At 34.8% G+C, this 15,092-nt stretch overlaps 1 protein-coding gene across 1 annotated transcript in view; it reads right to left on the reverse strand.

The window, feature by feature from the left end:
* Positions 1-14,211: 14,211 nt before the first annotated feature.
* Positions 14,212-15,092, reverse strand: part of LOC131064697 (uncharacterized) — a 33,491-nt gene continuing 32,610 nt past the window's right edge. The window contains exon 12 of the mRNA XM_057998936.2: positions 14,212-14,822. Coding sequence (XP_057854919.2) covers positions 14,757-14,822 — 66 coding nt within the window. The 3' untranslated portion in view covers positions 14,212-14,756. The remainder of the gene's footprint in view (positions 14,823-15,092) is intronic.

Below are 15,092 nucleotides of genomic sequence, written 5' to 3' on the forward strand. Positions count from 1 at the left end.
GAATGGTCTCTCCTTCAACCATCTGCATGTCTTCAAACTTACCCCTAAGGCTTTCTTCTTTAGCCTATTTGACATGCTCATCTCCACCATAGATATTTTCAAGAGTATCCCATACTTCTTTGGGACTTACTTTATCTTGGACATCAATAAACTCAATGTCAGATAAACTACTAATTAGGGCTTCCATGACTTGCCCATTCTCCTGCATCTCTCTCTTTTGGTCATCAATGAGAGTACCGGTAGGGGCAACATAAGCATTCTCAACATAGCTCCAGTGTTGAGCACCCATGATTTTAATATAAATCTTCATTATGTCCTTCCATATTTTGAAATTATCCCTGTTGAACTTTGGACCTTCCCTCTTCATCATTTCAATAGGATCTTTCCCTCAAGCGGTTAAGCTTTCAACACAGAGGACCTGGAAGTAGGCTCTGATACCAATTGATAACTCAATGATGAATGGATAGTACCAAATCGGTACTGAGAGAGGGGGGGGGGGGGGGGGTTAAATTAGTACACACAAAAACACATTCCTAAAACCGGTTTGCCAGCAAACACAGCACTTTGGCAAACAAACAGTAACACTAGTCTTAAACAGAGTACAACCGGCAAAACCCAGAGTAATTGAGACAATTGCATAAACCAGTTGACACTTATCCTTTCATATAGTCTAATACTTCATTTCCATTTCACCCTAATGCATGAACAGGTAATCTATCATCAAAAACATAATAACAGCTAGTTCAACATGCTTTACCATCAGACATAAGACAATGAAGCATCACATGATAACATCACACATAACACACAAATTTTTCACGTGGAAACCCAACTGAGAAAAACCACGGTGGGAATGAATACCGACAAGTTGTTTTGAACTCTTTAGAAGTCCGCTCTGTTAAGAGCCTTGTCCGGTTAAAGACTGATACAATAGGTTTCGTTAGGAACCAATCCTGTTAGGGATCACCCGGTTAAGGGATGGCTAGAATACCCGGTTAAGGGTTAAACCCGGTTAAATGTTACCTTGTTAGAGGATTTCAAGAGCTCAATGGTTTTGAGTCACCCTATTAAAGGATTTACAGTAAGCCAGTTAAAGCTACCCTGTTAAGGGATTTCTCAATTGTTGAAGTGGTTAGAGATCAATAGGTATTACAATGATCTGGTAACAGCACTCAATGCCAATGCAAATCCGCTTTAGCTCCTCTTCACCTTTTGCACTTACACTTTGCAAGTATCACTTCTCTCCTCTGGTCTGGCAAGAATCACGTATCTCTTCACTTGGATAGTCACACACAAATTTTGCCAACAACTTCAGATAGAAACACAACCTCAACCTTATAGGAAACAGATAGGTTGGTAGCATAAACCCTAAACCCTAAACATCTTAGGTTGAGCAATTCAAATGGTTGAATCCTGACCGTTGAGCATATTGCATTAAATGCAACAGTCTTGGACCGATCTCAAGATGTTCTTCATCGTTTATTTTCCACCGCTTTCATCGTGGCTGATAACCCATCACGCATTTTCACCGTTTATAGACTTCACACATTCCCGAGGTAGATAGGAACAATCTCCTTCATGCAAAATCCTTCACACGCACAAGACTGACGTGGCAACACAATCTGTTCTTTGTCACAATGCTAACTTATCACAAAAAGTCATCAGTTGAGTCACACAGGCTTGAAGCACCTCAACCGGAAACCCTGAAGTTGAGACTACCAACTGGTAGTCATACAAAGCTTCCATGTACCAGTTCCCATACCAACATGTCGGTTCATCTTGAACAAACATACAAACATACCACTTCACTTTGGCACATATACCGGTTCTTGGTAACATATCGGTTCTCTCTTTAGCATATTGACATCAATGACAACATACAATGTCATCATGTCCTCATACCAGTTCACATAATGCCAACACACATTTCAGGGATTATATATATGTTTTTTTGGACATACATTATATATGGACAACATTATGTGGACTAGATCATGTGTTTTTCTTGGACAATGTATATATGGACTAGGCATTATGTGGACTAGATTTATGTATATTTTTGGAAGTTAGATTATGTGGAATAGATATAATTTAATAAGAATACATATGACATGTATATGTTGATCTCCTTTCTGAAAGTGTAGTGTAAAATTAGATATAATTTAATAAGATGTATGCAATCTTTTTAATGAGTCCTTGCAAATGAATTTAATGAGTCAACTTATAGAAATTTTATCGATTTATAGAAGATGAACTTAATGAACATAATTAGTCATGTTACCATCTTAATGAGACATAGCAAATGAACTTAAAGAACATAATTCAAACTTAATTGAACACAATGAGTTGAATGTTGTACAATCTTAATGAACATGTAATGAACATAATGAACTTAATTGAACATAATGAATTAATATAAGAGACCTGTTAGTCACATTTACCATGAATTAATATAAAAGACCTATTAGTCATTCATTAGTGACAACTTCACAAAATAAAAAAGACCTATCATTCACATTTTACAATGAAATAACATAATAAGGCATGTAAATAGATTTAATGATATACGCATATTGGAAAATGAATCATTATTTATTATTATTATTATCAAGCATATGAGACAAAAATAGGAGATATAGTGGTCATCGTGACCAAAAGCCTATCAACTTACTAAAGAGTTAAAAATATGTATTCAATTACAAATTATCATGACCAAAAGCCTAACAAGCCTATCAATTACATATTACATAAAGAGTTAAAGCCTATAATGACCAAAAGCCTATCAAGCCTATCTATAATCATTGGGATCTTCTTCTAGGGGACTTGCAAAAAAATTACATTTTAAAAAATAATTTATCAGAACTCTAGATCATGTGCAAGAAAATTATATTTATTATAATAAAGTTAGACAATTGAACACACAAACAATAGTAGTCATTCATGCCATCTAGATGTGGGAAACCTAAAACAAAAATGATGTAATTAGCTTAAATTGTGATTAGGATCTATCCCTCAAAATGCAACATAAAGTATGCATCATGACTTAAAGGGAGATGGCTTAACTCTAGATCATATGAAAGAAAATTATATTTATTAAAATAAAGTTAGACAATTGGATCTTACCATGTTAAATAAATAATTATTTTTTGTATATCCTTGTATGCACAAACAGTAGTAGTCATTGATGTCTTCTAGTTGTTGGAGACCTGAAACAAAAATGATCTAATTAGCTTTTATAACTAGGAATGCAACATAAAGTATACATCATGACTTAAAGGGAGATGGTTTAAGGGTACAAAATTACAACTTACATGTATTTATTCGTTTTGTTGTACCATATGCACTCTCTCTCTTTTGCAATGCATCTATGGTTGTCTTGTGTTAATCCATAAAGAGTGTCCATAACTTTTTATTAGCAGGTCTCCCATGATATCTATCCAATTTTATATTAGTTTCCACTACCAAATGTGAGTAGTTTATAATCTTCTTCTCTAATTCATAATATTCAAACACAAGCAATCCATTCTTTCTTGTTAGAAATTTGCATATCCAAGTGCCAACAAAAATCACGGATCCTGTTAGATAGTCATAACCATCATCATCTACCCGAGAATGAGTTAACTTATATTTTGGGTCTACACATCGAACCAACCAATACTCTATCCCTTCTTCATTATCCTCATCGTGCCACATTCTTATTTTTAGATCGACTTCTTTTTCCAATAGAATCAATGGCACTAGCAACAATAGATACAACTTGCTTAAATGATTCATCTTTCTTTTCAACACTTTTCATTAATTGTAACATAGTTATACATTCAAATCCTAGCTTTTAATTATAAAAAAATTGTTTATACAATCTAAATTAGCATGTGTTCTAATTTGCCTCCAAGAAACTAAACCATGAAGATTATCTAAGACGTTGCTTTCAATATTAAAAAATCTCCTTTCATTTTCATCCAAAGAAAGGGGTGAATTATTATCAAATTTTATCTATTTTCTCTTTAGGAGCAACATTAATGTCATTAAATTAATATCCATCTCCTTCAAATATTTAATTTGAATTTAGTGTAGTTTTGTGGATTTAAAGACATACCATGATTCACATCAACGTTAATATTTTACATTCCAATGAAAGTTTCATTTGAAGACACGCCCATATTTGGTTCTATAAGTGCGTTACCTTCCATATTGACCTCTTTGACATTTTCATCATCTACATTTGTCACATCCATCATGGTCTCTAGAATGTTTTCATCTTCAACAATCACTGAACTAGATGCTTTACTATTCTTCAGTTATTGTATATTTGATCTTCTATCTCTTTGTCATTTTCCCTCCTCTCTCTGCACTTGAATTTATTTTTCTATCATGACCTTCCTTTGTCTCTTTTAACACTACTTTGATCCTATCTTTGCAAATCCCTCTTGATTCAAAAAATGATAGGTCATTTGAAGCTCTAATGTAAATCATTTATCTCCAATTGACACTATTATCGTTGTTTTTGTTTCAGGGGAAAACAAGATAGCACCCCTATGATTTTTTGTTAAATTCATCCTCATTTCTCTAAGATTTAATTTTTCAAGTCATTTTCGTCGCCTCATTGGTCTTTTGAGTACTTAGTATTCAATCTCAAAATCTGATTTTGTTAGTTAAAATTCAAAATTTTAACTTAAAATAAGTTTTCGTTGTTTTGGTACAAAATCGGATTTTAAACCCAATTTTACATCATCTTAAGCTAGTTTGGTGTAAAGCCAAACCTAAAACCTGATAGTGCATTTGGCAGCCTAAGTTAGGTGTAATTTGAAATTGTAAGTCCAACTTACACCACTTTTGGTCTTATGGTGCAAACCGGACTTACAAGTCCGAATTACACTATAATGAAGAATGGTTTGCATTTAATGTTTGTAAGTGTGTGATTATGCTTCGAGTTCTTTCCCTTCTTATTTTTGTTTTGGTCATTCTTTCCTTTCATTTCTTTCTTGGATTGATTCGCAATGCACAAGGTTCATTTTGCTAAGATCGATATTATCTTCATCTCAATATGGATTTTTTCCTCTTTCTTTCATGCTTTCATGTTTCAATTTTGGTTTTAATGGTTTTCTCAAGTGGTGGATGTTGGGATGATAATCTTAACATAAACCCAAAACATTTTTGGGTGTACATCACTATTCTCATCTCACCATCCATCTTAGTTTTTATTTCTCTTGATTCCTAGCATTTGGTATGTTGGGTTTATACCCAACTCACATCATTATTTTTTCAATGCCCTTCCCAAAGTGGTGCATGACGGTATCATGACCCCGCCATGCACCAGAGCTTTTCTCCATAGTGCATGTCAGGGCCACGTTCCAATCATGCACTTTTCACTTCTTGCCTTTCGCTATTTTGGCCAATGTTAGTTGGGTTTGTATCCCCGACTCGCACCATGTTTCTTTCTTAGGTGCAAGTCGGGGATACAAACCCGACTACCACGTTAGGCTATTTTGATTTCCTTTGCTCAAAAACATAGATGCATATCGGGGTTATAAGCCCGATATGCACCCATTTTCAGTCTTTGATCTTCCCTAAAGTGCAAATCGGACTTATAAGTCCAACATGAACTTCTTTGAATTTTTCACTAGTTTTAGGTGCTAATCAAACTTATAAATCCGACTTGCACTAAATGCACACACTTGAAAATTGAGGATATAAAATCAATTTGCACTCAATCAGAGGATTTTGTTCTACCAATTGGGATTTTGTAATCCTTGTAAGGAGGCTAATTGGCTCAAATACGGTGATGACCTTTTTCAAATGTTGTAGTGCAATCATATTCAAATGATGGAGCCATCATCGAGCAAAAGAGAAATGAAGTTCAAGAAGCAAGACCCACATCTGGTCTTTCCTCCTTCATCGATGTCATCAAACATTGACAACATTAAGGACATAGAGATAGGGGATGTTGATTTAGATGAATTCTTGAAAAGAGTTAGAGAGCCGCCCGTATCATACAAAATGGATCCTATTATCAATAGTGGAATTCATTTGGTTGTAGCCTTTCCTATGTTAGCACAGAACCCTGAGTTTGTGTTAGCCTTAGCTAACCAATATGATTCAATGAGTAGGTCAGTATAGGATGCAAAGGGAAAGAAGACTCATCAAACTTGATGAGGATTTCTTTGACACTATTTTCAAGTCTCTGCATATAGATCAATATGCCAATATTGACTTGCAATTAGCAGTAACCTACTATGATAATATTTCAGACAAATGTAGGAGAAACATCAATGAGAAATGGTTGAAGACTCCAAGGCCTGCAATTGCAAGATGGCCTGAGACTATTTACCGGAGTGACTTCATTGAGGAGGTAAATGATCTGATTACTCTTCTTAGTAGAGTAAAAGAACTTCTAGTATCAGACACTTGGCATAAGTGGATGTATTAGTACATCCATATAATCTGAAAAAAAAAAAAAAAAAAAATACACTAGGGTTAATAGATTGTTGATGCATTGTGTGAAAAGTTAACCAAAGTTCCTACCACCTTGAAGTATTACATGACTTCATATCTTGTATATGTAGCTACCTCAATGAGGTATTTTCCAAGATTATCTACCATAGAAGATAGGAGTCAAGTTCTTGTTTATCAATATTTCACACAGTTGACTCTCACTTCAGGAGGGTCATTGATGATGCATTCACACATCTCGGGATTGGATTCTTTTATGGTGAACCTTTCATGTTTCCTAGGTACCCGTCTAACAAAATCATTCTCATGGAGATGGCTCATCAAATGATAGAAATGAATGAGTGACAATCTATTTCTCACAAGACTGGTCTTAAGTTCTCCATCACCATTGGGAGATATTCTATCAATTCTATCTACAAGGCCTGAGCCATGGAAGAGGAAATGAGGAGGGTAACAATGAAATTCTTCAAGGCCAGGAAACATTTTGACTACAGAGGCATGAAGAACAAATTAAAAAAGACATACAATCATGTCCACCAGATAGAGGATGTGTGGATTGATTGTAGGACTGAAGAGGATATCAGGAGGCTCGACTACTATCATCTGACAATAGAACAAATTGAGAACTCAAATCTTGTCGATATCCCTGAGGATCTCAAGGGTGATGGAGACATCTTAGATCCCATGTATAAAAAAGATAAAGTTGTCAAATCACCTTTGCCTCTTATCTAATGGTCTCAAGAGGAAAATACTTCTTTGTAGAATATCTCAAAAAGATACCTTCATCACTTGTAGCATCAAACTTTTCAATATCCTCATCTCTCTTGATATAACCTTTGCTAACAAAAACTTTGAAATATTTCATAGGAGGAACATGACCAAACCAAAGCTCATAAGGGGTCTTACCAGTATCATCTTTGATATGAATTTCGTTAAATGTATAGACTGCAGTGTTGATAGCTTCTCTCCAGTAGACCTTTGGAACATTTCCTTCAATCAACATAGCCCTTGCAGTGTCCAAAATAGTATGGTTCTTATTTTCAACAACTCCATTCTGATGTGGAGTTATAGGAGCAAATAGTTGTCTTCTGATTCCATGCATCTCACAGAAAGAATCAAAGTCACCAGAACATAATTCTCCACCTCTATCAAATCTCGGACACTTTAGCTTAAATCTGGACTCGATTTCGACTTTAGCTTTGAATATCTTTAATTTCTCAAATGCTTTTGATTTCTCCTTCAAAAAGACAACCCACATCATCCTAGAATAATCATCAATTAGCAGCTAAAAGTATCTATCACCATGCACACTTCTAACATTTGTAGGTCCACATAGGTCAGTATGCACAAGATCCAACAATCCATCTGATGTATACCGCTTATTATTGAAAGAAATTTTTGTTTGCTTACCCAACTGATATTCCTTACATACCAGATTAACAGGTTTAACAATCTTAGGTAGATCTCTAACAGCTTGTGTAGAACTATTCTTGATCAATGAATCAAATTTTACATGACACATCCTTCTATGTCATAACCAACTCTCATCTATCTTAGCAATCAAACAACTTTTCTCACCGGAATTTAAATGAAAAATTTTACCTTCAATCTTAGTCCCAGATGCAATCTCTATATCGGAGGCATTCGAGATCTTGCATTTACCATCTTTGAATTGTAGATCATAGCCCTTGTCAACCATCTATCTGACACTCAAAAGATTATGCTTCAAACCTTCAACATACAAGACATCATCAGTGTTATGCCTACCATCAAAAGAAATAGAACCTCTCCCACGGATTACAGAAGTTTTTTCATCTCCAAATCTGACTATTCCACCATCATATTTTTCCATACTTACAAACTTTCTTTTACCACCAGTCATATGATGTGAACAACCATTGTCAATCACCCATACACCTTTTTCTTCTACCTTAGCAACCAAAGCTTTCTCCTCAACAGAATAGCTAGTGGAATCAATAGGCATAGGTCCATCTTCTTTAATGGCAATAAACACAACTTCATCTCCTTCTGATTCTTCATCTGTAACACCTTCATCTGCAACATAATAACAATTCTTCTGGTTCCTAAACTTCTGGTTAGACTTATAAGGCTTATCATAATTTTCATGCTTCTTATATCTATCATTCTTATAATATTTATCAAACTTATCATGTCTATCATACTTAGTCATTCTCTCCAGACATCTAGAAGCAAAATGTCCTATCTTATTACAAGAAAAACATTTCAAAGGCAACTTTTCATCATACTAGACACCTTTAGGCAATCTTTGGGAAATCAATGCTTCAAGCTCATCAAGCTCTCTTTCTTGCTCTGCTATCTCTCTTCTTTCTCTTTCATATCTGGATATCCTGCACTCATCCGATTCATACTTTTGTTTACTAGAAACAGATGTTGATGCTATAAATGTTGTCTCAGACTTTCCATGTAATTCTCCAAATTCGCTCAGCTCAAATGTAGCAAGTTTTCCAACCAGCATATCTCTTGTCACTATATTTACACTCTGAATCTCATCAATAGCAGCAACCTTATGTTTGTAAGCAGGAGGCAAAGATCTCAATTCCTTGGCAACAATCTCATCTTCCTCAATCTTTCCACTGGCAAATCTTATACCAAGGACAAGCTCATTCACCTTAGCCATGTATGAATGTATGTTCTCATCATCTCCCATCTTCAATGTCTCATATTTCCCTTTCAAACTTAGCAACTTTCACTTGACTGTCACCTTCATACAAGATTTCAAGCTTCACCCAGATCTCATGTGCGGTCTGAAGTTCCATTACATTTGTCATTTCAGAATCACTCAGGGCACTGAGCAATGCTTCCTTTGCTTTGATATTATATTTAGCTTCCTTAACCTCATCAAGGGTGGATGGTCCATTCTGAGGAACAACATAATCATTCTTAGTGATCTTCCAGTTATCTTCTCCAAGACATTTCAAATGCACCTCCATTCGGTTCTTCTACACAGTATAGTTACTTCCATCAAACCTCGGACTGTCCTTCTTGAAAAGAATACCTTGAGCTTCCATCCCAGATCTCCTCAAGCGATTAAGCTTCTACCAGAGGGTCTAGCTCTGATACTAATTGTTAGCAGCAAGCAAGGAGGAAGACTTGGGGGGAGGGGTGAATCGGTCTTCCCGGAGGATAGATAAATAAAACTCCAAAAAAAAACTAATAAACCGCAACAATAGACAGATAAGCAACTTAACAGCACAACACATAACACCACGATTTTTGATGTGGAAAAACTAGTCAAGGGAAAAACCACGGTGGGAACCTACCCACAGTAAGATGATACTTTGTAGTAGTATGTGAAAATATTACAATGGGGAATGCACATGCATTCAGGCACACTGCCTAGAGCTCACTGCTCAAAAGATATATGCTTGGAAGGCTTCAACCCTCAAGGAAGTCTCACTGACTTACAAAAATGATTTGGACTACAATCCAGAAGAAATGAAATGTAATGATAGCATCTACAAATACCTGATGACAGTTTCGGTTAAGCACAGTTGTCTTCTTTGCAACACCGATCTCACCACAACACTTCGTCGAATGATAAATCCTTGTTCGTACATTCAACTTTCGCAGACACAATACCAATGACTCAAATTACGTAAGTATATCACCTATATATACAAATCATCAACCTTGATAACAAGGTCAGCTAAACCCTCAACCCTCAACTCATAATTACAAAAATTACATTACACGATACAAAGATCGACCATCGGACCAACATTATGATTTACATTACATAGCATGGACCTAATTAAAATTCTCAAACACACAACAGCACCAGAAATCATGCCAAGATTAACCGCAACATGCTACACCACTAGAAATATCGCATAACACGAAAATCATCACTGGTTTGTAGAAATCACCAAAACTCGCACAATGATCAATGTGGATCACAAAAACAAATAGGACATGACTAGAAAACACCAGCAAGCACGTTAGAATCATTCGGAACAATTGCACCAACACCACTTATCAAATCTTCATTGATCAACGTCACAAAGCTTAAGAACACAATCAATCAACAACTGTCACGAAGAAAGATAACTTGCAGAACACCAAATCACGAACCATCTGAAATGAAGATACACATGATCATCCCAAACAATAATCCAAAGTCTTGACGCATGATCTAATCATATCAAAATATACCAGAGGGAATACCAACAAGAACTGGGAAACAAAGAACTACAAACCAGATCATAAAACCTTCCCAAACTCATCGGAATAACTCATAGGAATATGTTGACATCAATGACAACAACATATCCTAGCAGCAACAATGAACAACCAAATCCAACTATCTCCCCAACAATCCAACAAGTATGGATCCCAATAAAAAGCTCTGTAGTCATTGTATTATGTACTTTTTGTTAACAATAACAGCTATTTTTGAAATGGGGCCCCATTTCAAAAATATTGGGTCCCCATTCTAGTAACAGGGGCCCGTTATGTAAATTAATAGGCAATAAAGGTAATGAGGCCCCCATTTCTTAAATTTTGAAAATAGGACACACCATGTGCATCGGGTTTCGAGTCGAGAAAGGCATGGAATGCCCAACTCTTAGTCTTGGACTTGCAAGTACAAGGTTGTATCAATGACATGGTGAAATATTGACTTTTGGCATATGTTTGATGCCCATTATCATAGAATTTTTTGACGAAATTAAAACCCATTTCATATTACACTGCAGATTCCAAATATGTGTTTCTAAATATTTTAATTTTTTTTCCTATTTTTCAATTAATTTGTACTGAATTTGGTCTATAAACTTGAAATTTTAAATTATTTTGTTTATTTAATAACTTTTTTTTGTTTTTATGTTTTTTGGAAAACAAAGTATATGACATCAATCTACACAAAATTATTTTCAAGAAAAAATTCAAAAAATGATAATTTTAGGTCAAATTATGGTGGTCGTACACAAAAAGTATTTTAAACGGCAATTAGGGCCTATTTAAAATTAATAGAAAAATATTCAAAAAAAATTATAAAAAATATCATCATCAATCTTCAATGTGTTACATATCATTTTCTAGGAGGGTTTAAAAAACTTTTATTTACGTCAAAAAATGGTGGTCGTACACGTGCATAGTATGGTCTTGAAACGAGCATTTTTAAATAGTGTTTTTTTAGAAATCCCTTTGGAAAGTCAATTTCTATCATCTAGGTATTAAAACAATTACATATTTAGAAACTAGACTCTGAATAATACATTTCATACTACTAACATTTTTCAAAATTCAATCCCTAAATACTTCAATTTTTTAGGTCAAATGTCATAAATTCTAAAATCAGGGAAACACTCACTTTTGACCAAAAAGTGGAATCAACTTCTTGCGCTAACCCCTTCGTGTTTGTTGCTTTTCAAATAAAATTTTAGGAAGATATTTAGAGTGACATCCTAATAACAAATCTATTTCCAATATCTACATGTAACACCTAGAGGACTAGGACACCTAGCTACATAGTCTAGCACTTTCAAGCTCATATTGCAGACTCAAGTTCCTCTTTATTATCTACTTCCAGATCTGTACTTAGAGTTTGCATTTCTAATTTGTGACTCATTGTTCATGCTTCATACTAATTACTCTCAATTTTGCATAATTAGCCCTAGTTCTTGCATTTAATCATCATTTCTTATCCAATTGCAACAGTTCAACACAAAAATGGGAAGTGATGTAATCCATTTGTGCCCAGTTCTACCATTAGATTTGAAGTTGGACCTACTGGTCATTTTCCCAATCTCTGTTTTTGTAAATGGATTTGATTCCTAGTTTACATGTTTAAACTAGTGAACCCCATTCCTCCACCATTACATTTTTGTGAACTTGACTTGTTCGTTGCATAATTTATGATTTGTATACTCATTTTTGAATTTTATTGCATATCATTTTTAGATTTAGAGGCATTAATTATTCAAATCTCTCATTTCTATAGTGCATTTTGTTTAATTAAGTGGCTGATTGATCATTCTATTGGAAAATTGCATTGTTTAATCGCTTTTTTTTCTATAACTTTTTGCATTATCAATTACACGAGGCATTGTGAGTAAAAATCTATTTCATTAGCTTTGCCCTCTGTGTATGAGTTTCATTACCATTTGTCTTGAATCCAATATCTTAGTGAGAAGAAGTTATAGATTTATAGCTTCTCAAAGTTTAAATACTAAGGGTATTGAGCCTGAGTTGACTAACATATTCCATATGAGCTTGGATGAATTGTCTTTGCCTATACAAGACATGCCTAACATTGTTGAGAATCCTTCCCTTCATGCTTCTCATGATGGAGTTGACTCTTCAACTCAAGTGACTATTAAACAATTGGGAAAGATTGACTGGCAATTGGAATTCTCCTTCCCTTCATGCTTCTCATGATGGAGTTGACTCTTCAACTCAAGTGACTATTAAACAATTGGGAAAGATTGACCGGCAATTGGAATTCTCCTTCCCTTCATGCTTCTCATGATGGAGTTGACTCTTCAACTCAAGTGACTATTAAACAATAGGGAAAGATTGACCGGCAATTGGAAAGTCTTCAACAATTTGTGAGTCCAGAACAATTGGGTGGAGAGGCAACCTCCTTGATTGAGGATTTAAGGAGGTTGGTTCAAAATGAAGAACAAGGTATGAATGTGTTGCATAGTATTTCTCATATTGTCGATGACAATGTTATGACAATGAAAAGTTGTGCCGAAGTACTTAGTTATTCAAATCCTACAAATCAAGTTGAGCCTTCCATTCCTATTCCTAAATCTTTGCCTAATGTCCCTACATATACATCTTCTATCATGGCTACCTCTACACCGAATATTAATGCTATACATGTTGGTAATGGGGGGAATCCTATCAATCAATACTTCAATACTTCTACATATCAACTTCAACCATTCTTTCATTTGTTTCCCAACCATCTTCTTTACCCACGTATCATAATGTTCCACCTACCCATCATAATGCTACACCATTACAATCTAATATTTCTCATTTCAATTCATCCACCGAAGCCACTATAGACCATTTGATCCAAAATGTTTCATCTCTACAACAACAATTGGTGATATGTTCTACCGCTAGCCCACTTTCAAATGAGATCCTCCATACTCCTCCCACAACATATTGAGGTTCCTTGTTTAGAGAAGTATAATGTACAAGGTGAGCCCCCATAACTCGTGAAAACTTTTTCAACTTTGCTTAGTGATTTCTCGTATGACCACAAACTCATAGAAAAACCATTTACTCATACCTTAAGAGAAAAATATTTGCAATGTTTTTTCTCCTTGTATCCTTATTCAATTAATTGTTTTCAAAAATTTACTAATGCATTTATAAAACATTTTCAAAACAATATTGGTCCACAAATTACTTTAACTAATTTGATGCATTATAAACAAGGTGTTAAAGAGAGAGTTGTCGATTTCATTGGTAGATATAAACATTTGAATTTACAAATTACTTATCTTATGCTTGATGGTGATGTTCAAAGAATTTTCATTGATAATTTGCAAAAAGATAGCAAAGATAATCTTTTCTTTTCAATTATGCATCTTTCACACAGTTGTGCACAACATTGACTCTGGTCAATAAGAATTAAGAGATATTTATAAAGGTGGCATGTTTGCATCCCCTAACGCTAAAGCATATTATTGTTTTCAGAGTATTGGAAATGCAACAAAACATTTCACATGAAGTGGTCAGTTTAAGCTATATTTCATTCGATTGTACGAAAAGCTCCATGTTCAATTAAACCAATTGTTTGCTGAATCAGATTTAAATTAGTTAGTAGTAAATAAAGTTCTAAGTTAACTTACATCATGTGACCACCATCTTAAAACAAAACATGAATCTTGCAAGGTGCATCTTGTTGGAATACACTCCAAGCTTTGGCATAAACAACACCTTAGTTCAAATATTATAATACCTTAGTACAAAAGACAATACCTCATGTGAACACCATCTTAAACTAAAACACGAATCTACAAGGCTTTTCCACTGCAAATAGCTAAAAATTCTACAAAGCTCTCCTAGCCACCTAAAGCAGAAACTAGCCCCACTTGTGTGGCCCTTATAAATTCCTGCTAAAAAGCAGGTTACTAATGTTTCCTATGGTTGTAAATATTTTTGCTAGTAGGAGCCAATCAAAAAAAGGATTTAGCAAATCGCAAGCTGCAAGTGAGACCATTCTTTGTTACACAACCTTTAACCCCAACTGGCCTTATTGGTAAATTGGTTATCACCATTATCAATTTAAAATATGTGACAACCTAGTCAATCCATGAGGCACCCACCACCCTGGCTAGGAATGCCAATATATCAGCTTCCCTATCAATCTGCGAAACAATCGAAGTTCAATGGACTCATCAGTACATAATCATCTTATAGAACAAATCAGGTGTCTTGCCGACTGTCTACAGCACGGAACTTCATAGGAAAGTTTCATATTTCAAGCTTAACTGATTGAAGTTTATTCTGCAAACTGTACACTCTAAGCCAATTAACCACACCCCTAAACTAATCCATTAAAATCAGTTAACTCAGTGAGAATTAGTAGAACCCATTTAGAATCAAAGCCACAATGCAATTCAAGAAATTAGATAAAA

Source organism: Cryptomeria japonica, chromosome 10 (assembly GCF_030272615.1).
Source record: "Cryptomeria japonica chromosome 10, Sugi_1.0, whole genome shotgun sequence".
Classification (NCBI taxonomy): domain Eukaryota; kingdom Viridiplantae; phylum Streptophyta; class Pinopsida; order Cupressales; family Cupressaceae; genus Cryptomeria; species Cryptomeria japonica.